At 45.1% G+C, this 23,306-nt stretch overlaps 1 protein-coding gene across 1 annotated transcript in view; it reads right to left on the minus strand.

The window, feature by feature from the left end:
* Positions 1 to 6,009: 6,009 nt before the first annotated feature.
* Positions 6,010 to 23,306, minus strand: part of LOC122921739 (ERO1-like protein alpha) — a 34,117-nt gene continuing 16,820 nt past the window's right edge. The window contains exons 8-16 of the mRNA XM_044271945.1: positions 22,824 to 22,870; positions 22,559 to 22,570; positions 21,160 to 21,186; positions 18,727 to 18,819; positions 17,979 to 18,225; positions 12,541 to 12,610; positions 11,373 to 11,459; positions 9,774 to 9,907; positions 6,010 to 8,749 (exon numbers count right to left, since the gene is read on the minus strand). Coding sequence (XP_044127880.1) covers positions 8,692 to 8,749; positions 9,774 to 9,907; positions 11,373 to 11,459; positions 12,541 to 12,610; positions 17,979 to 18,225; positions 18,727 to 18,819; positions 21,160 to 21,186; positions 22,559 to 22,570; positions 22,824 to 22,870 — 775 coding nt within the window. The 3' untranslated portion in view covers positions 6,010 to 8,691. The remainder of the gene's footprint in view (positions 8,750 to 9,773; positions 9,908 to 11,372; positions 11,460 to 12,540; positions 12,611 to 17,978; positions 18,226 to 18,726; positions 18,820 to 21,159; positions 21,187 to 22,558; positions 22,571 to 22,823; positions 22,871 to 23,306) is intronic.

Here is a 23,306-nt window from a genome sequence, read left to right on the forward strand (position 1 = left end):
AGTCTTGAGCTTTATCCCACAAAACACCTCCCTGGTGAAGCGAGTCTTTGGTCGCACCATTTTATTTTTTTTTTATTTTACTATGATTTTATGCCTATAGTCTACTACACTATTTTAACTAAGGTGTATATATGGATTTTTAGGTGGGTGTGAAAAAGTTATTACGCATTTTATCATTCTTTATTGTAGTATTCATCATGGGATTGGTGCCAATATTGGGGTTATTTTCCATTCTTTTGTTTGTCACATTACAATTGCCCATGTAGTGGCACACCCTACATATACAACCACCTTTACGCTCGCATCCATATTCGTCCGTCCTTTGGTGCCCTGCAGTTATTCCCGGACCCCTTTGGAGATATTTCCCAGGATTTTTCATACCCCTGCCTCGTGTAACAGGTCAGCCAGTGTCATAGGTACAAATCTGCTGACAGATGCCCTTTTAAATGCATTTGTGACTTTGGTAACCTCTCATCTATGGCATTTACTGCAGCAGTGATTTCCGTGCACTTGCCTGCGGCATCTGGCTGTCACTTAAAACGTGCCATTGTTTCGCTTTCAGAAACAATTTACTGGGGTAATAGATTTGTCTCTGACAACCGGTCTTGCCCCATGGGTCAGGGAATCTGAGTGGTGGCATCCTAACGTCTGGTTACTGCAGGTGACGGCCACAGTCGTGCTCTCAGAACCTAATTTATTTGTGTATTTTTTTTCTGTACTAAAAGTAAAGTCCTTTTTACTACTTTGACTACTTCAGTATTAAGTTCTTTTTGTACTGAATCTGTGGCAGATGTGATGGAACAAACCACGGCAGCAGGTGAAATGTTAGCCCGGTGCAAATGAAAGCCATTAGGTGCAATATGTGACCCCCCCCCCCCCCCCCCCCCTTGCTGTGCATCGGGGACAGACTGCGCTAAAGAAGCCCATGCTCCTCATCGGTGGTGCAGGCACTGAACGGTGTTAAAGGGGTTGTCCAGGATTAGAAAAATGTTGCTGCTTTCTTCCAGCATCTGCCCTGTCCACAGAAGTGAACAGAGCCGAGTAGTAATACCACGCACAACCTATGGACAGGTGTGGCGCTTTTTTTTTTTTTTTTTTTAACAAAGCAGCCATGTTTTTCTTGTCCTGTACAGCCTGGAGGTCCTTACTAAATGGTGACAATTTAATATTTGCACTCGGGTGAGCTGGATGTCTCCAGGGCCATGCACTAGGGCGGCAGTACCGATAATGGATGGTGGAGCATTAGCTGTTTAGAGAGTACCTCTACCTGCCCCATCCAGGGTGAGACAGACTGGTTGCTATGGATGTTGTTAGACAATGAATCCCTAGCAACCAGACTGTCAATCCTGTGCTGACATTGGAGAGGGGGTAAAGCCGCCTGGCAGCAGTCATATCATTTAACTTTCTGTAAATATTCGGGAGGACCTTTCAGAATACCGGGGTCTCCATTGTACTCGCTGACCCGGTCTTAACCTTGCAGAATTACTTGCACTGATTTTTTTTTTATCTCAATTTCTTATCCATTCTCACGGGAACATCCGCCATCTAAAAATGGCTTTTATCCGTGTGTTTAAAATTCTGCGTATTTGCAATATCTTCACCTTTTCTGTGAGTTTTATGTCCCTTTTTACTCTTCAGTGTCTGACTCTATTGCTACATGGAAACAGTCAACAAGCTGCTTTTAACGGATCTTAATGTGGCAAAACTGTGCTAGGAGAGTCATACAGCATGCGGCCCTGTTTTACCCATGACTGAAACCTGACAGATCCCATTATAGTCAATAGGGGGTCAACGGATTCCATGACTGTGCTGCTGGTTTTGGTTTTCCTATAACAGAAATATGTAAAAGGTGTTGGGGGGAAAAAATTAATTTGCGTTAAAAATAAATAAATTTTCATGCTCTTCCAAGGTGGAGCGTCACATTAGTTGTAACTGTTGGTTAGTTTATATTGTCATTGATGTGCACTAATAATACACTTCTAATTAAAGGCCCCCCCCCCCCTTCTTGCAGGCTTTTGATTAGTTGCACTAGGTCATGTCGCAGTGTGAATGGAGTTATAACCAGGGCTGTGGAGCCAAAGTTCAGACTCAAACTCTTTTATAAATGGCCAGTAATTTAGTAATAATTTCCCTGTAGTAAAATGGTGACATTGGGCTTTTTCTTACTATTGTGTAAGTAATCGGTGCGTCAGAACTAGAGGAGCGAATGTCATGTTCTGAAATTCGTTCACGGTTTTTGGGGTGGTAAAAGCAGAATTGCGTTATGGGTTCTGTTACTATGGACCAAAACGCAATTCTATAACAGAATTCCTTTAGAAGTATTCCATCATAGTAGAAGTCTATGGGCTGCATAATGGGACGGATCTGTTTCGCAGCCCATGGACTTCTATTATGATGGAATGCCTCTAAAGGAATTCTGTTATAGAATTGCGTTATGGTCCGTGGTAACGGAATCCATAACGCAATTCACTTTTTTTTTTTTTTAACCACCAAACGAAGTGTGAATGGATTTCAAAATACGACACTTGCTCATTTCTACTTTGAACCTAAACCATACTTATTGGAACACAATTTCTGGAATTCCTGACATTATCTAAATTCCTGTAAGTAAATACACAATGCTCTATACACTTAATAACTGGAAAACTGTTGTACGCTTCATATTGTAAGAAATTTATGGATTTGTCCTCAGCGAAGCTCTATATGTATGTGCTGGAGACGCAGAGAATTCTGTGCAAGTCTAAATGGGAATAAAAAAAACGCTATATTAAGTTCTCCTCTTAAAGGGGTTGTCTGGGAATTAGTAACTTTTTTTTTTCACAGGAGTCCACAGCCTCTGCTATGGAAAGAGTCACTTACCTGCAGCTCTGCTCCTGCGCACTCGCCTCTCCCCCCTCTCTTTTGGCACGGACATGATCATCTGCTCCACTGCAGACAATGATTGGTGTCCACAAGAGACACATCACCAGTGAAGTTCAGTTACTGGCTGCAGCGAGGCAGATGATCATTACTGTATCGGGGACAAATAAAACAAGCTGCGGACTGGATGATGGACGCACCTATGCTGGTCCTGCATACTTGTGTAAGTATGGCTCTTGCCATAGCAGAGGCTGCAGTTACTTATTCATAGACAACGCAGTTTAATTCTGTCTTCACGACTAGTCATGCCTGCAGTCACCGAACTTCCTCTTCTGGTCTTCATGCCTGCGCAGCAGTGTCGGGCATTGTAACTAAGGAGCAACATAAAGGTATAGAGTGGGGATCAGCAACCTCCGACACTCCAGCTGTTCTGAAACTACAATTCCCAGAATGCTCCATTCACTTTTATAGGGCTTGTAAGAACAGCTGAGCATGTTTGCATGCTGGGAGTTGTAGTTTCACAGCAGCTGATCCCTGGTATAGATTTTATGGGACAGGAGTGAACACAGGAAAGGTGAGAACTGATTATCTATCACCTCCAGAACAGCCTGGTTATCATTGCTTATAGTATAAGGGACAGGAGAGGCAAGAACTGATTATCGAATAAGGACAGGTGAGAACTGATTGTCTATCACCACTAGAATACCCTGTTTATAGTATAAGGGACAGGAGAGGCAAGAACTGATTATAATCACGAACACCCTACATATCAGTGATTGTAGTATAAGGACAGGAGAGAACTGATTGTCTATCATCACTGTGATGGATAAATAAGGGTCTTTATTTATATATACACAATTGTAAACTAGTTTAAATGTTAATCAACTGCACATTAACAATTTTTTAAAGCTGTGGTTAGTACATTTCTAACGACTGACTCCACAGCCCTGATTATAACGCAGCATAAACCGGAGCTTATTATGGACACGGTTGCATTCCGCTCAGACTGGAAAACGCTCTCATTATTGCCAAAGACTTTGGATTGGCTTCTTCCCCCGGTGCGTTCTAAGGCACTTTAAGAGCAGAGTTATTTCAGGGAGGTGTATATTTTGGATCTGTCTTTCTCTTCCTCGACCATTGTTTAGAGATTTGTCCTATTATGAATGCTAGACTTTAATGTTTTAGCCTGAAGGCAGTTTTCTAGGACCGCTCTCCCTAGGGGGGGGCGGAAGCAGTTTTGCTATATGAAAACTGGGTCTTGTTTTCCAATTGGCACAGGAGCAGGGAGGAGTCTAATGGCAGCCAATCAGATCAGCTTTGTGTGTGATAAAATAAAAGCTGTGATCTGATTGGCTGCTGTGGTGACTGCTTTTTAATTATTATTTTTTTTTGGGGTATGAGCCCGAGTGCTCTCCTAGCATTTAACCCTTTGAGTGCCAGCAACAAACGGTGATCGGTCGAGACCTATGGAAACAGATTTTTACCAGTGTTTGACTTGTTGTTTTAACTTTCAGCAGCCAATGAATGTCCAGTTATTTTACTAAACCTGTAATGAAGCACTACCATCCTGAAATAAACTGATCTGCACTATAATCACCCCCGTGTGTATATTTTGAGTGACATTACCCTGCTCAGATACTGCCCATTGAGGATCTGCCTTCTGGACTGGAGGAGGATGGACGCATCATGCTGCACCAGTCACAGGACAAAGTTCTACCTGCACTTTGATTTGTGCTTTTAAAAATTCTGCTGGTTGCCCTTGACAACAGCTCAGGTGCACCCTGCTGTCAGACATGTGACCCAACAGCTCAGTTCTGCACCTCTCACGAGCTCCTACAATGCACTGCTCTCCAATAACAGAAAACGAGTCTGCTTTACATGTGATTGGAGAAGAAATAAGCCAAATTGCTGATTTATATAGATTTTTTTAATGGGCTTGAGTAAAGAAAAACAAAAACACCCCTCCGTTCAAGCACCACTGCTGCCGTCCTATATATGATGTGCCCCCTGTCACTGCTACTGCCTTTTGGGCTTGGCTTATACTGCTGAGGCCAGTGATTGGTTCCAGTGGTCAGAAGTAGCGTTGAGCGAACTTGTGGTTTAAGTTCAGAGTCCAAAGTTCGGGTTATCGAGTTATGGATTCAGCTACCCCAGATCATAACGGAATTTGGAATCCATAACAGGATTCTTTGATAACCCGAACTTTGGACAAGTTCGCTCAACACTAGTCAGAAGCAATATCCGGCCCGTCACTGCTGCAGCTAAGAACATGGCCTTATGCCTGGAGCAATGAGTGTTTGAACAGGTAAGCATAACTTAATATTGTAACAAGATGGTCAAATCCTCCCAAAAAAGTGAGCAGAGGGAAACCACAAAAAAGCTGCTCTGTACATATTAAGGCCTCATGCACACAGCCATGCCCATAGTGTAGCTTTGAAATATACAGGCGACGCCATTTGTGCACCTCATCACGGATGCAGGCCCGCAATCTGGAAGGTGCGGGACAGAGGGATTACAGATTCTGGGGGGTTTCGGCCTGTTCCTTTGCACCACAAAAAAATAAAAATAAAATTTTTTTGCTGTGCGGATGGATCACAGACCCATTCAAGTTGAATGAGTCGATCTGTTTGCAGCGGCCACACATGCCTTGGGGGCTGCAAATTGTGATCCCCAATTCACGGAATGAATGTGTGCATGAGGCCCAATGCTGAGGTCAGTGGCCCGCTGGGGACAGGAGCAGCCATGATGGGAGGTGAGCGTGCAAAGTTATTTAAAGTAGATCACAATGTTGCTTCATTGGTTATGAAAATGGACATAGCCTTTAAGAAATGTTTGTAGAAGACTAACCTAAGTATTCAGACTGGTTGCTAAGGCTTTTCTACCCAACAACCACATTGAAAAGACTGGTTGTTATACGATGTATCCCTAGTAACCCAAATCTGGATTCAGAGCGCTGGCTCATTCCCCCTCCACCCGGTGGGGAAGCAGATGAGGGGAGAGTCCCTCTTTAACAGCAGGACACCAAAACCCTAGGCCTCCCAGTCCTCCTTGCAGCCATAGAGGGAAATAGAAGGTGACAACTCATCTTGGAGCTGTGGTTGTCAGCACGTGACTGAGAGTCATACACCGTGCAATGGAAGACGACAAGACTTAATGTTACAGACATAAAATTTATTACAATGTGCCAACATCGCAAAAAGTTCTGTACAGCTGGAGAGGAAGGGGTTAATAAATACACAAACATAACATACAAGTACAAAATGGTGCCGACTGTTCTGATTACAGGAGCTTGCAATCTAGAGACAGAACGCGGTGACATGAGGTGGTTGCGGTACCTGGGATAGCAGATGCTCTGCGCCACGCTGAGGCATCATGGAGCCTGGACTGTCGTATATGGCTGTATAATTAGAATAGACAGTCCTTCGGCCGTGGGTTCTTATAATATTCTGAGGGCATGAGACCGCGTTCAAGAAGGGAACTGTTCCGGTATGAGGGTCTAAAACGGGCATCCTCAAACTGCGGCCCTCCAGCTGTTGTAAAACTACAACTCCCACAATGCCCTGCTGTAGGCTGTTCGGGCATGCTGGGAGTTTTAGTTTTGCAACAGCTGGAGGGCCGCAGTTTGAGGATGCCTAGTCTAAAATCCATGTTTTTAGGAAGCCATGCAATGTGTCAAGGTAAGGACCCTTTAAGGAAACTGCTCATTAATGCTCTACTCCACTCAGATCTAAATCAATAGTTAACTGCTGGGAGTTGTAGTTTTAAAACAGCTGGAGACCACTAGTATAGGGAAAAAGGCTGGTTTGGGATCATACAGTTATGAATTACAAAGGAGGAATTTATCAAAAGATGCACGCCGCTAAATCATTTTGGTGCACCTCAGCAGGCCCATGCACCAGAATCTGAAATCTACGCAGGATAGAAAGCAGCTTGCATCATAAAACTAGCAAATGTCAATCTGGTGGCCCAGGTAAAGTAGTAAGCATTGCACAAAATGGGAGAAGTCACACATTTTTGGAATTTTTCTGTGGCAGAAAACTGACGTGGATCCTTTAATAAATTCCACCCGCAGTATAAAGCATGGTGGTCAAATATGATGATCTCAGCCTGAAGCTAAGGGAATGACAGCTGCTTGAAAGTGGGACATAAGCTTCCTATATAGAATCAGCTCTGAAATCTACAAATGTAGCAGGGTTGAAAAGGTCTCTGGGGGCTGCTTTTTAGGTTCACGGCCCTGAAGGTCTCTAGAGAATGTAACAGTTTAGCTGCAGCCCTATGCAAATCAGGGCAAACTCTGCTCTGCTACATCTATAGTGAAAAGAGTACAAAATGACTGCATGTGATCTGCTTTGTATGTTAGACAAAGCTTCCCTGTTCTCATTCTTAAGAGGCATTCTGTATTAGCTGCAAAAAATTCAAGTCCGACAGCAATCAAATGGCACGTACTACAAATACTACGTTCAGAGATCTTAAGACACAGCTCTGAAGGAGGACATTGGAATGGACAAGAAAAAAAAATAAATGTTAAAAAAAAAAAAAAAAAAAAAAAAAGAAAATAAAGTTACATGCAGACACTAATAGGTAATTAAGCATTTGTGAACTTTGTTCTGAAGTGCCCCTGCCATCTGGTGGTGAATCCATGGCACTGCACGCGAGAGCAGCAGGAATGCAGTATCACAGGTTTACCACTAGATGGAGGCATTAGCACACACCGATCTAATTCCAAGTAAAACATTGCAAAAATCATGCAATTTTTTTTTTTGTTTTAACTGCACAGAAACTGAGTACAATAAGAATGTGAACGGTTAGTGGTCCCTGAGTACCAGTAGTATGTACAACACCTTCAATCTCTCCCCAAAACCTCCACAGGGAGAACAAATGTACAGAAAATAAAAAGTCAAGTTATGTCTTTGTAACAAAGCAAAAAACCAAACATTCAATAGGGCTGCTCTGCGTCATACCAGTAGGCTGCACGAACCATGTCGTTTGCTATAGGCCAGCGCTCTGGGGTTAATTTTATACCTAAGCAGTAGCATTTGTAACCAATGTTGGTTAATGTACGATCAATAATATCAGGGTTGGAAACTACAGGATATATAGGGTGCAGACAAGACAAAGGATTAGTCCGGATTATATAAAGACTAAGGTAACCCAAACTGCCTAAAATAAAAGAATGGATACTCGTCTGTTTCCTCCTCTGCATCTCTTTGTGCTGTGGTCCTCACCACTGCGAATGTCATCCTCTTGGCTGCAGCAGCGACATTCAGTGCACAAGTCACTGCTGCAGCCAATCACTGGCATCAGCCCATGCACGGCTGGATCCAGCAATTGTCTGCAGTGGTGACTTGTGCACGGAACGTCACTGCTGCAGCCAAGGGGATGACATCAGCAGCGGGAGGACCGGAGCACAGCGCTGGAAGAAACAGGCGAGTATCCGATCATTTGTCATTTTAGGCCATTTACAGGGGTTGCCCTAGTTTTTACTTAACTCCGACAACTCCTTTAAAGACTGGATAGTGGACAGAAAGGGATGAGGTATATTGGGCGCAACTTTTTAGGATAGAAAAACCTATCCTAACGTGAAAAAGGCAATCAGCGCTTTATCAGGAGATTCAGTGGAAGTGCAGCTAAAAGTCACACTAAATAGAAAATCGGAAGCGTTTTTTTTTTTTTTTTTTTTTTTTTTTTACAATATACACAGGAAGGTCCTTCAAGGACCAGTTTTCACAGTGAGAATGTAAGATTCTCAGACTTTGACCAAGAGTTATTGTCAAACATGTCGGGGCCTCGATAGTGCAAACGTCTGTCCTGCCAGATCCTCTTCCCTTCTCGTCACACGTTCTGCAGAAGTCTTTTGAAGTTTTCCAATTCTTTTATACTTGTAGAAATTCTGCAAAAGGAGACAAAAAAAATAATTAATTATGTACATTAGAACACAGATGTAGCAGAGACAAGTTTGTCATTTGGCACAGTATCTGGAAGCATCACAATGGCTCCTTTGCATAGGACTAGGGCTGGGTGATTAATTGAATGAATTTGATTAATTCACCAGTTTGGATTCTGGCGACTGATTTTTTTTTTTTTGCACAATCGCCATATACATTTTTTTTATTTATTTTTTTGGCACGAAGAAGCAGGGGGGGGGGGCAGGGAGGGGTAGCAGGAGGACAACTTTATTATAATACAGGAGGCACTCTGCCTCAATGACGGGGGAACTGCAATCGTGGCGAACCCTGCCATTTAACCCCCCAGAAGTTGCCTTCAACACAGATCATGGCATCTGTGGAGTTAAGCAGAAGGATGCGGCTCCCTCTGCCTTCTAATCTGAGCCCCCGCAGTAAAATCTCATGGCTCCGATCGGTTACCATGGCAGCCTGAATGCTTCTGAAGCTTCCCAGACTGTCATGATAAGCTCCCTGTTAAGATGTGCATGAGGCAAAGCTCAGCAGGGAGAGTGTCAAAATCCCATTCAACCCAATAGCATCTCAATTAGGGTGAATGGGACAAGGGGATCAAAAGAGCCCAGGGTTAAAAGTTAGTCAAGAGAAACTCAGTAGGAAGAAGCACAAGATGCAGTGGTGTGCCTAAGGTGTTTGGGGGAAGGGGGCAGAGAGAGAACCCAAATACTTAAAAATAAAAAATTTATTGTGCCCCCTCACAGTAGTATTGCCCTCATTGTACAACCTTCACAGTAGTTATATGCAGATATGTGCCCCCTAATAATATCCACATTGTGCCCCCTCACAATAGTAGTGCCCCATCTGTGTCAGAAGAACTTCAACGCGAATATTTCCCCTCACTGACGGCAAGCGGAGATCCTGAAAATTGTTGCACATTCATAGCAAGTATATTGAAAAGTTGACATTCATAAATATATAAATAAACCCCTCCCCCATAAGAAAAGAGCACACGACCTTCCGAAAGCATTGAGAAGAGCCACAATTTCCTGACGCTTTAAGTGGAATCCGTACGAAGGGCCGATCTCCGGCATTCTCTGGATTTGTTTTTCTGAGAAAAGGATTTTCAGCGCTGTGCCCAACCCCTCAGTCTGTAGGGTGGAGAATTAAAATCATAAAAAAAATAAATACATACAATACAAATATATACAGTACAGACCAAAAGTTTGGACCCACCTTCTCATTCAAAGCGTTTTCTTTATTTTCACGACTATGACAACTGTAGATTCACACTGAAGGCATCAAAACTATGAATTAACACATGTGGAATTATATACATAAAAAAGTGTGAAACAACTGAAAATATGTCATATTCTAGGTTCTTCAAAGTAGCCACCTTTTGCTTTGATTACTGCTTTGCACACTCTTGGCATTCTCTTGATGAGCTTCAAGAGGTAGTCACCTCAAATGGTCTTCCAACAGTCTTGAAGGAGTTCCCAGAGATGCTTAGCACTTGTTGGCCCTTTTGCCTTCACTCTGCGGTCCAGCTCACCCCAAACCATCTCGATTGGGTTCAGGTCCGGTGACTGTGGAGGCCAGGTCATCTGGCGCAGCACCCCATCACTCTCCTTCATGGTCAAAAAGCCCTTACTTTCAAAGTTTTCCCAATTTTTCGGCTGACTGACTGACATTCATTTCTTAAAGTAATGATGGCCACTCGTTTTTCTTTACTTAGAATTTGTATTATGGCAAGAAAAACGCAGCTAAGTAAAGAAAAACGAGTGGCCATCATTACTTTAAGAAATGAAGGTCAGACAGCCGAAAAATTGGGAAAACTTTGAAAGTAAGGGCTATTTGACCATGAAGGAGAGTGATGGGGTGCTGCGCCAGATGACCTGGCCTCCACAGTCACCGGACCTGAACCCAATCGAGATGGTTTGGGGTGAGCTGGACCGCAGAGTGAAGGCAAAAAGGCCAACAAGTGCTAAGCATCTCTGGGAACTCCTTCAAGACTGTTGGAAGACCATTTCAGGTGACTACCTCTTGAAGCTCATCAAGAGAATGCCAAGAGTGTGCAAAGCAGTAATCAAAGCAAAAGGTGGCTACTTTGAAGAACCTAGAATATGACATATTTTCAGTTGTTTCACACTTGTTTGTTATGTATATAATTCCACATGTGTTAATTCATAGTTTTGATGCCTTCATAGTCATGAAAATAAAGAAAACTCTTTGAATGAGAAGGTGTGTCCAAACTTTTGAGATATATATATATATATATATTCATTCCACCCCCTTTACCGCCAAAAGATAAATCTGATTGGTTTATTTAAATATGGTAACCACTTCCTGCTGACATACAGAACGCTGCTTTCCTAAGGAAGAAAGCACTGGACGCTGCGGGTGGAGGAGACCGTATGGTCGCCCATCTATAGGACAGGAGATATCTGCAGGATCTCCGGGATGGAGAGCTGCAGTAGTCACCTGATCCCGCCAGGTAACATCCTAGCAGATATTTTAAGATCCAGATAACCAACGGCTTCAGACATCATGAATCCTCTCCGGAGGAGGAAGCTCTAATTTTCCCTTCACCTCCCCAATCATAGTCGCATCACCCACCTGCAGCTTCCCCCAAAGCCGACACTTAAAGCAGCCGACGCAGTCCATTATCCTAGAGATGTTACGGAAGTGCTGCCGGAATTCCTCCTGTAAGAAGGGAGAAGACAGCATTACATGCAGGCAACAAGTACAAAGCAAGGCGCTGGTCTCCCCACGTTTTGGAGCCATAGGCCCCTCACACGGCTTGTGGCGGGATTGGGCAGAGTTAGTTTTGTTTTGTGTGATCGCCAATGGATGATAAAACTTCCATCAGCACTCACTGCCCTGATTACACAGGCTCCCGAATGCGGGAGGACAGATTGCGGCTCCTTCATTCTCTTCTGTATATAATCTGCAGCACATCCCCATTACACAGGGAGAGGCGATGCTGACAATCGGGCATCTTACAGCCATGCCCATCAGTGGATAAGCGAGCGATCGCTTGTTCATCAGCTGATTGCCTCGCAGTCGATTATCTGGAACAAGTGTTCCTATGAAAGCTCGCCCTTGATAATTGGCTTAATAGGGGCGTTACTCTGCTGTCACACGTAAACAGACCAGTCTGGGGTGTAGTCCATCATCCACCGATCACCGACTACTGAACTAATAGTCTCATGTCATCCAGATGAGACACCAGGGTCATGAATAGAACGCAAGGACTACAGTAAAGACTGAAACCCAGTGAAGACAGAGACAAAGGAGTAGGAGAGAGGGAGGGGGTTAGTGGCTGTGAATAACAGGCCAGATTAAAAGGGTTCTCTCATCTGAGACAATGGGGGAATATCGCTAGGATATGCCCTTATTGTCTGATAGGTGTGGGTCCCAGCGGACCTGCACCTATCTCCTAAACAGAGCCCCGAAAGTGACCTCCATTCATTTTTATGGGGCTTCTGAAATGGGAGCGGTGGCCGGTCATGCGCGGTGGACTCCTATTCACTTCTATAAGGGGGGGAGCGCTTGGTGGTGGCCGGACCGGAGTCCTCCACTACTTTGGCCCGCTCCGTTTTTGAGATAGGTGGGACCAGACCCATCAGACAAATCGATATGCCCCCATTGTCTCAGAGGAGATAACCCCTTTAATACATTAGTTCTGTATTTGTAGAATGTCATAAGAAAAGACACAGGAGCACAACTTGAATTTCCACCCATTTCCTAGATTGTGGAGGAAAAGCTTTTCCATTTGGTTTACCTTCAATCTGTCGGCTTGTTTTTTATCCCCAGCAAAAAGGGAGTTTTCATCGAAGTGCAGAGGAAAATCCCTACAATAAATGAATAAGCAGCATTAACATATACATCGCTATGGAATAGGTTGGAGCTTTAAAAAATAAATTAAAAAACAAAATAAAAAAAAATCAATCCAATAAGGCTACTTTTACACTTGCGGCAGGACGGATCCGACAGGCTGTTCACCCTGTCAGATCAGTCATTCCGCTATTTCGTCGTGCCGCCGCTCCGTCCCCATTGATTATAATGGGAGGGGGGGGCGGAGCTCTGGCGCAGTACGGCGAGAGGCCGCCGGACTAAAAGTCCAGCATATCCGACTTTAGTCCGGCGGCCTCTCACCGCGAAAGGACAGATCCAACAGGGTGAACAGCCTGTCGGATTCCGTCCTGCCGCAAGTGTGAAAGTAGCCTAACCTGTCATCTAAGGCTCTGTTCACCCTTTTTTGTACCAATGTATTTTAAAGAAAGTGAGAAAAACGAATAAAGTGGTGAAAAGGTAAACATCCATGCAATTCGTAAGTACGGCAAATTTAGGACGCTAAAACTCAAAAAATTAAAAATAAAAGATTAATAATGATCTATATTAAGAACCTAAAACCATAGAAAATGATGGGCCGACTTTGGGTCAGATAACCAGTTCATATGGTTCACTATGACTGCGTAGGTGTGGCACTGGTTAGGTGCTCAAAACCAATTGAACGCATGTCGTTCAGATGAACCCGGTGATGTATTAATTCCAGAGGTACACCACCAGGCGTTATGTGAATCACATTGAGCAATTTGTGGTATATTGAGCGTATTATGCCCCAGTATCGTAAATGCCCAATGGGTGAGCAGAGTTATGTGGTTGGACCTCAATACCAGGAGGTTAGGACCCAGATAATATATAAATCACATTGGGCAACACGTGGTATTTAAAGTATGCTATACCACTATGTCCCACATGTTCAATAGGGTCGAACCTCTGGACAGAGGCAGAGTACCCAGCGCAGTGCTCAATGAGCGCAACAGTGTAGCCACTGGATGTACACCCGTCACCCAGAAGATGGCCGTGCACCCACTGAGGATAATTGCAATGGTGCCTCACTCAGATGGACAGCTGATATGGCTCATATACAGCCAAACATCAGCACAGACTGGCCAGAGTGTCATAGGGGCTCGACGCGTTTCTGTGCACTTCCTCAGGAGCCAATAATGCATATAGCACCAAAAACTAAAGTCTGCCTAAGCCGCACTTCTCTAGTTTGAGAGTCGGCGTGCTGGTGTGGCTCTGATGTAAGCCACAGCACTGTGATAGCCCCGAATGTGCCGCGATTTAAAGGGCAAACACCCCGCCCTGCAGGCGCGCCTCCGCTCATCCAGCCAGAGGCACAGCTCTATCGTCGCTGGTCAGCTGATGAGCGAGGTGCCCCCCGGGAAAAATGCAACTGCGCTAAAAAGGTACATGGGGGAATAAATACAGCGGAAATGTAATAAAGAAAGCAGGGGTGGCCCCAGATGAAGCCAGGAAGTAAAAACAGAACAAAATACCTCATCTATACTAAGAGGTAGTATGCGAGGACACCGACACGATGGCACATAATCGTCAGCATACAAAATGGAGCTAATCAGTGACTCTCCAATAACGGACAACCTGTAGATCTATACAGAATAGGGGCAGGCACGCTCCCCCATCAGTTAACCACTTAATGGCACAGAAAAGTGCCCCACAGTGGAATAAATGATTATATACATGTGGGCATATACAGATGCTGCAAATACATGTCCGTAGGTAGATCACCCCGGCTGATTTACAGTTGAAGGATTTGGTGTAGTAAGTTTTGTTAGGCATACTGCCAGTGAAGGACTTGGGTTTTGTTGATACATTTACAGAACTTGCATGTCCCACACGGAAAGGTGCCAGTCAGGGTGTTCCGTAGCCAGGATTGAGGTTTGGGACTCCGATTAAAAACTATGGACCAGGAGATTCCGTATATTTTGGCTACGGCGATATGAAATTCCCGGTTCCGAAGTAATACGGCTGCCAATGTCGGTCTGATCTCAAGATGTCCCAGTTGTCAGCCAGGACCTGACGTACTTCCTTATGAGCCCAGTCATAGGTCCCATTGATTCTTGCAACCTCGTCCACGTTCTCCATTTTTAGGAGAGAGTAACTGGCCCCTGTTGGTGCTCAGGGAAGGTTGATACGCCTGCTTAAGCACCTTGTGTGGGCAACCACCATGCACAAGTCTCTGTTGTAGTTCTTTTGCAGCAGATCTGAAAATCAGCTAATTGGGAGCAGTTTCTTCTGACCCTCAAGTACGGTCCTTTTGGGATTCCCCTTTTGAGGGCCGCTGGGTGTCCACTCTCCCATTTCAGGAGGTTATTGGTGGCGGTGGGCTTCCTAAATAGGTTCCTAATAATCTGTCCAGAAGTGCTCAAGGAAGGAGATTTGATTCTCACCGAATTCAGACGTGAAACAGCCCTAAACAGTTGTTGTTCGAACTCCTGGAACTGTATCTTACTTCCCATCCACAGAACCAGCACATCGCTGTAATCCATAGAGGGATAGATTGTGTAAATAGTTCCAGGTCATTGCAGAACACAATCTCTATCTCGCACCAGCCTAGGTAAAGATTTGCAAAGGTTGGGGCACAGGGTCTGCCCATCGAGACTCCCCTGAGCTGGTGGAAGATCTGGCCGTCAAATAGAAACATGGAGTTACTGGATTTTATTTTGACGCACAACATCACAAATGGGTTACGTCGTCCACAATGCTCCCCCCTCTGTTGCAGGAAAGGGAGCACCGCTCTACAGCCAAGAGAATGAGGAATAGCACTGTAAAGGGCCTCCACATCCAGGCTAGCCAACTGTGTGCCTTTTTCAGTGGATATAGTTATGGCGGCCCAACACATCCATAGTGTCCCTCACAAACGGCCTAGGAATAATGTCCATATACATGCTGATGTTGGCAGTAAGACTGCCCATACCGGACACAATTGGCCTGCCTTTTAAAGGGTCACAACCTTTGTGGACTTTGGGTAGGCCATAAAAAACAGCCATGACAGGATGCCCTGGGAGGAGAGATGCATATTCTGTTTTATTAATAAGTTTGGTCTCCAGGGCTCTTAGTAGGATGGATGACAGTTCCTTCCTAAAACTTGGTGTGGGGTCAGACGTTAGTTGTCTGTAGGTCCGTTTGTCACTTGGAATTTTCTGGCACACATTTTGATATTGACCGTGCCCTAAAATGACAATGTTCCCATTGGGTTTGACGATAACCTCACTATCCAGCTGGAGCCCTCCGAGAGCCTCCCTAAGGTTGTCCAACACACACGCCTGTGTCTCCAAGAAGTGGAGTTTGTTGGCGACTATCAACACAAAGGTATCGGTTGGGGGTACTGTCACTAAGGGGGGGGGGGGTAAATGTTAATTTTTTTTAGACTGGAGACGTCAATTTGTGAAAGGACCCTCATCTGGTTCTTATTGTCCTCCGTATTGAGGTCCGCCAGGAGCTGCACATCAGGGAGATAGTTTTCATCGATCCCCAGTTCTTCGCATTTACGGCGATCACGGGTAAAGAATTTTCGCCATTTGGGTTTACGTGCGAAAAGGTGCAGGTCTTTCACCCACCCGAAAACATGAAATCTCCGGATGGGGACGAATGAGAGACCCTTAAATAAAACCTGCATCTCGATATCCGTCAGGCTACGGGGGTGACAGATTTATTATTTGAAGGTAGGACAACGGGGTGACAATGCTTGTTTATTAACAGAACTTAGTTCTTGTTCCTGAGCATGTATTGGGTTACTGGGGGGTTACTGTCTAAAACCCCCCCTTCCACTTCTACCCCCACGTCCTCTCCTACCCCCACCACCGTATGGTCTCCTGTATGCCTGGGAACTCGGTCCTTTCCTTGATGATTCAGGCTCAGTCTCACTCTGACGGAGATGCTCCAGTGTCTAGTGCGAGTGCGTCAGAGTGTTTTACACTATAGTAAAAAATCCTGCAGTCTTTAAAGTCCTTACTATCCCTACTGAACCGTGCTTCTTTTCTTTCAATTGTGCGATGCACGTCTCTATTGATGCCTGAAGGAGAGATTCCTTTTTGCTGAAATCTGAATGGGTACTGAACTTTTTTGTTAGTTCAACAGCCTCATTCAGGTCACTTTCAACAGCCGACATGTTTTTTTTCCTCCTTTTAAAAAGGAGTTTCATTAACCTTTTGTGGACCCGAGACGAGCCGCTGGCATAATAGGATTACGCAGACCCGTGGGACGATCTTATTCTTGATGCATGTATCTAGTGACTGAAACTCCCACCAGGACCTAATGACATTTTTGTACACACATGTAACTTGTTTAAAAGCCAAAGAAATACTTAAAGTTTGTAAGGAAAAGGACCTCAATACCAGGAGGTTAGGACTCAGATAATATATAAATCACATTGGGCAACGCGTGGTATTTAAAGTATGCTATACCACTATGTCCCAAATGTTCAATAGGGTTGAACCTCTGGACAGAGACAGAGTACCCAGCGCAGTGCTCAATGAGCGCAACAGTGTAGCTGCTGGATATACACCCATCACCCAGAAGATGGCCGTGCACTCTGCCACCCACTGAGGGCAATTGCAATGGTGCCTCACTCAGATGGACAGCTGATATGGCTCATATACAGCCAAACATCAGCACAGACTGGCCAGAGTGTGCATCATAGGGGCTCGACGCGTTTCTGTGCACTTCCTCAGGAGCCAATAATGCATATAGCACCAAAAACTAAAGCCTGCCTAAGCCGCACTTCTCTAGTTTGAGAGTCGGCGTGCTGGTGTGGCTCTGATGTAAGCCACGGCACTGTGATAGCCGGGAAGCGGCCGCCAATGTGCTGAGATTTAAAGGGCAAACGCCCCGCAGGTGTGCCTCCGCTCGTCCAGCCAATCCGGTGAGAGGCACAGCTCCATCGTTGGTCAGCTGATGCGCAGGAGGAGCGAGGTGCCCCCTGGGGAAAGTGCAACTGCGTAAAAGGGGGGAATTAATAGGGCGGCCCATAGAAGTGGAGATGTAATAATAAAGAAAGCAGGGGTGGGGTCCCAGATGAATTTTTCCTAAACTGCTCTATAGAGCAACTAACATTACACACTGGCACACGTTTTCCTATTACAAAACAAATAAATACAAAAACGCCATAAAAAAACCAAAACACACTTTGTAGGTGGTAAAATGTGCAAAAAAAACTCAAATAGCCACCCCCCCCCCCAAAAAATAATAAATAAAAAAAATCTGACCAAGTCAGGCAATTTTTGAAGCTGTGTGTGTGGTAGCGGCTTACAGGTATTTTGTGAGGTTCTAAGGACAGAGGAATGTAAAATGCACCCGCAGGGCACACAGATCTCTGCAGCAGAAAACTTAGAGCAAGTTCATGGGCCTTACTTGGCTTCGCGGAGAATGTCGAGCAGGAGTTCCTTGGTTTGCAGGTCTAGCGTTTTGTTTCCTGTGTACAGCAGATAAGACTGGCGCTCGAAGAAGGGCAGCACCTTGGAAATGGCTCGAAGCTCAATGAGATAAATAAAGTACAAGTTCTTCAGTCGCCTCGGGCCTTCGTTCTGGGTGTGAACGGCATCAAAGCGGGTCTGGAATTCTGTGATATTGTGGCCCCAGATTTTATTCATCCACGTGTCTATGGAAAAAGAACATATTAGATGCAGAGTGGTTACTGCTGCGCTAACGTCATCCGTGACACTGAGCTCTGCTCCATCAGTATACCGCTATGATCAGCGACTCCAGCCGAGCAGCACTGTTTAATGGAGTCTACGGTAGTCTGTAATCCACCACCTGCCTCATGGAGCTGCTCTTCCCATCACATGGCTGGCCCGTCTCATTTATCGTTTTCTATGCCGTTTTTTGGCGTAGAAAATGACAAATCTACACCAGCAAGGGAGCGGACTTAAATTTAAGCAAGTCGCACGGCCAGCGACTAAGTGATGTAGGGGCCGGTGCCTCTACATAACTTAGGCACATCAATCGACAGTGGACATAGACCAAGACCGGCGTCTAAAACTCAATCACTGAACGCAATTGCAGACAAAACTGAATTAACTTGCTTGCGAAATGGTACAAGTTTCACTGAACTACTGACACAATCCGTATAGTTCGTGGCCTAAAGCTTCCTCGTCTTTACCTTGCAGCAGATATCTTGCACTGAGATGAATATTGATGCTGGCATGAAGTCCTGAGATGAGTCTGTAGAAAGCCCTCTTCTCCACACACAGGCCTGAAAAGGAGACCAAAGTAATAATAATGTATGAAAAAAGAAATATAATTAAGACGTAATAAAACCTACACCAAAAAGACAAAAACAAGTCAACTCCTCCTTGAATCCATATTATAAAATTAAATGGAATTTATGTTCTGGAAAGACACTTGCATGTATGATTCAGGGGCAGACATTTCTTTGGTGAATGTGCACGGGGGCCCTTTAGGCAAGGAGAGCCCACACCCCAATAAAAATGTCACCAAGGTTCCCCAAGCTCAAAATCGGATGGATGGATCGAGCGTCACAGTAAGGAGCCCCTCACTTGATAAGTTAGCTGTTACACAATAAGGAGCCCTCTATGGTCTATGTCCGCCCCTGGTTTGATTAGTGGGGGAACATTCCTCAGTAGCCCCGCTAGTCAGCACGTCCATGTCTGCGCACTTGTGTCCTCTACTGATTCCCAGCACAAACCAGCGGCGTTCCCAGCACAAACCAGACGCTCCAGCCATCTGGCCTGTCTCTCTGCTGACGACGCCCGATTAAGACTTGATAAAGGAGTTATAAACTCCGAAACGCGTTGTCTACTGAACAATAAAAACAGCTATTTCACCAAAGTCCACTGTCTGAGGTCGTCCTTTTGTGCGCCAAACAAATACCCTACTGTGTGCAATCGCACACAAACCAGCAACTTCTTCCTTCAGTCCCTAGGAGTCCCTGGCAACTCCACCTAAGGGACCGAACGGGTATTGGCAGCACCGACCTTTCCAAAATAACCAACGCCCCCCTATTTCTCCACGTGTACCTACCTTCACGGACGTTGAGCTCCAACCAGCACAACACCAAAAGGTGAGCACACTTCGACCATTACGCAGAACACCACAACCGCTACCCACCACCCTATGAGCGCCTCTCCCCTCTCTTTTCTCTCTCGCCAAACTGCTCTACTGATTCAAGTGAAGGAAACAGAACTGTCAGTACCAGATATGGCCGCTGCTATATACATAGGTCTTTTACCCAATGACTGTGTAACCAATTATTAAAGTAAATCTCTTGCTAGGTCTGTTTTAATAATACTTACAACCCCCATGTTGTAACGATTCTGGAGCATCTATTCTTAAGCTGACTATATTGTGCCACTCCTCTATTATTCACACTAGAATTTTATGAATGACTTTCCACTGGCAGCACTGATTAAATAATATAATATCAGATTGTGCAGGGACACCCCTCCCACGGGTAACACCCATCTGGAACTTTATGGCAGACTGCTGGCAATTCATTCATAACCTTCTAGTATGAATAATAGATGAACGGCACAGAGTCATAAGGATTAGATGCGCCAGAGTTGTTATTACATGAGGAATTCAAGTAAGTACAATACCGGCATGTCAGGAGAGAGGACAGCTAGTCCACAAATTGGTGGCATGTTGCTAGGATATGCCACCAGTGTCAGATATATGCAGGTTCCACACCTCCAAAGTGAAGGAAAGTGCACAGCGCATGCGTAGCTGCCTCTCCATTCACCTCTATGGGAGTTCCGGAAAGCGACTATTTTCACCGCTCCCATAGAAGTGAATGGAGGGTCGCCACGCTTGCGCCCATTCTAGAGATAGGTGCGGGTCCCACACTTATCAGACATTGGTGGCATATCCTAACGATATTCCATCAACGTCTGAGATGGGAACAACCCTTTAAAGGGACTCTGTCACCAGTTTCTAACCCCCCCTTTTAAAACTATTGTTCTCTCCATGGTGCCCTTGTCATTACAAAGCTGTTAAGATAAATCCGCCGTCTAGTTTTGATAAAAATCGCTTTTATCTAACCTGTCAATCTTCTGGATAAGGTGCCCAGGGCGTTCGCGCGCATGCGCACTTCGCTCAACGAGGCAGAATCTAAAAGTCCGCACGGGCGCATCAGGCACAGGCCTGTGCGCACGCGCGGGATCTTTGAAAAGGAGGAGGGGGCACTGAGGAGAGCCGGAGGCGGATTTCATTACATCCAGGTGGCGCTGAAAGGATCATGGGAGGAGCTGGGCACCAACGGCGGCGGCGGAAAGCAGCAGATTCAGACCTTCAGAAACGCCCTGGGCACCTTATCCAGAAGATTGACAGGTTAGATAAAAGCGATTTTTATCAAAACTAGACGGCGGATTTATCTTAACAGCTTTGTAATGACAAGGGCACCATGGAGAGAACAATAGTTTTAAAAGGGGGGGTTAGAAACTGGTGACAGAGTCCCTTTAAGGTCAACTTTTTAGAATTACAAGTGTTAAATTGTGAGACCCCCCCCCCCCCCCCCCCCCCCCCCCATTTAAATCAATCAGCTTAATAAACTGCTGCAAAAATGCCGAGGACTTACCTTCCAACCAGCTGTAGAACAGGACCTCTGCAAAATACCAGAAGAAATGGTTATATGGACGTGTAGCGGGTTATACTCGTTATAAAAGACGCTTATTCTGAAGCTTCATACCACAGCAGTACATTACGCTGGTGCTACAGAGCCCCAACATGGCAAAGTGATATAAAAAAAGTTGTCCCTGGTCACAGGATGCAATCTGCCGCTTCTGGCACGTTGTGCTAACACTCTGCACTCAGAAAGCGGTGGTTGGTGCCTACATTAAACGGACCCGTTATATCGACATTTACCAGAAGAGTTATCTTTCAACCGCCATTGGCAGGTTTCAGTTTATGTTTTTCCCCCCCACTGTATGGAATAGGGGAATAGACTGCGCTATTCCATACAGGGCTATCTAGTTAACATATATTAAAAATAAATAAAAATAGTAAAAATGATATATTAAAAATAAAAAGATATTGCAGCATATATTTTTTAACATGGTTGACTATGTATAATGGATGCCACTCAGTAGCATCTACTGTGACCAAGGTTTCCAGCGGTAAACCCTTCTGATGGACGCTCCAGGCGCAGGGGGAACAGACTCTTACCTATACGTGATCATCAACATGTATCAGCTACTGTTAAGTCCCTTACCCACGAGTTTTCCCCACGGGTGTGATGCATGACGTGAACGCACAGCACCCGCACTGAATCCTGACCTAGTCGTTTCAATGGGTCTGTGCACATGAGCGTCCGCCCCCCCCACACCTCATTTCTGCATTGTGCGAGAATCGTAGCATGTTCTATATTCTGCGTTTTTCACGCAGCCCTGGCCCCATAGAAGTGAATGGGGCTTCAGTAAAAAAAGCATTGCATCGGGAAGCAGTCCAGATGCAATGCGTTTTTTTCACTGATGGTTGCCAAGTATTTTTTCACGCATGTGAAAAAAACGCATCAAAACACATTGCACCCGGACAGAAAAAGCAAAAAATAAAATAAAAAATAAAACACCTGAACGCAATCGCAGACAAAACTGACTGAACTTGCTTGCAAAACGGTGCGAGTTTCACTGAATGCATCCCTGAACACATCTGGAGTCAATCCGTATCGTTTGTGTGAAAGAGGCCTTATAAAAGGAGCGCAATACCACATCTGGCCAGCAGGGGGCGATATGTGACAATACTTCCAAGGTAGCCTACAGGAAGAAAGCCCAGCATGACTACTACTCCCACTATCCCTTGGAGTTTCATTGGAGGGGACTCAATTATTTTGACACTTTTTTTTGCTCCTCGTCAAGCAGGAAACACACGCTGGTCTAGGAGAGTTTCCGCAGTATTAGAAGTCACGTGGACATGGGCCGGTTCAAACAGGACCCGTCTGGTGGCACATAGCATGAGGACTGACATTATATCCTCCTTACCGTCATTTTCACCTAAAAGCAAGAGATAAAAGTAAATCAAACGAGGACCGTATAATAGTAGTTATCACCTAAGAGGCCTCAGGCCTACACACTGCTCTGAGAAGCCGCGTTGCCCATGGCGACCAATCAGATCCCTGCTTGTATTTCCAAAGCTGCTGTGGAAAAATAAAAGCTTGAATGTGATTGGTTGCTATGGGTAACTGTGACATGGATTCTCAGAGCAGTGTTTAGACCTGAGGCCTAGTGAGGCTGGTTCCATATTTACCTCGTCCAGACGCCAGAGGATTCAAGGGCCGTTTCACTGCTTTGGGCCTAAAAAAGAAATAAAAAAAAATATCAAACCTGCTGAATAATCTAGTATTTGGCGACAACTCATTGTTTTGAAACATCCCATAACCCCCTAGACATATGTGCCATCCGCAGCAGAGATCAGTGGCCGACCCTCAGATTTCTGACACGGGCTTATAGGTTGAATGGTGCAGATCCGACTGCATGATGAGTCCCAGTCTATGTCGGACTCCTGCCACGGTTTCCAAACACATGTCCCTTCTTGGATTCCCATTAGAAACAATGAAAGCAGATTCTGTGAGAAAACCTGCCATGTGAACATGCCCTTAAAGGGGCTGTCCATTATTTTTTTTGTTTTTGGACCAGCTCCTGGGCCGTCTTCACTTGACTTCTGGTCCCAGTCTGGTAGGATGGGTTCACATTTGCTGCTGTAGCCAATGCCTGGCCTCAGCGGTAACCG

Source organism: Bufo gargarizans, chromosome 11 (assembly GCF_014858855.1).
Source record: "Bufo gargarizans isolate SCDJY-AF-19 chromosome 11, ASM1485885v1, whole genome shotgun sequence".
In the NCBI taxonomy this organism is placed as follows: Eukaryota; Metazoa; Chordata; class Amphibia; order Anura; family Bufonidae; genus Bufo; species Bufo gargarizans.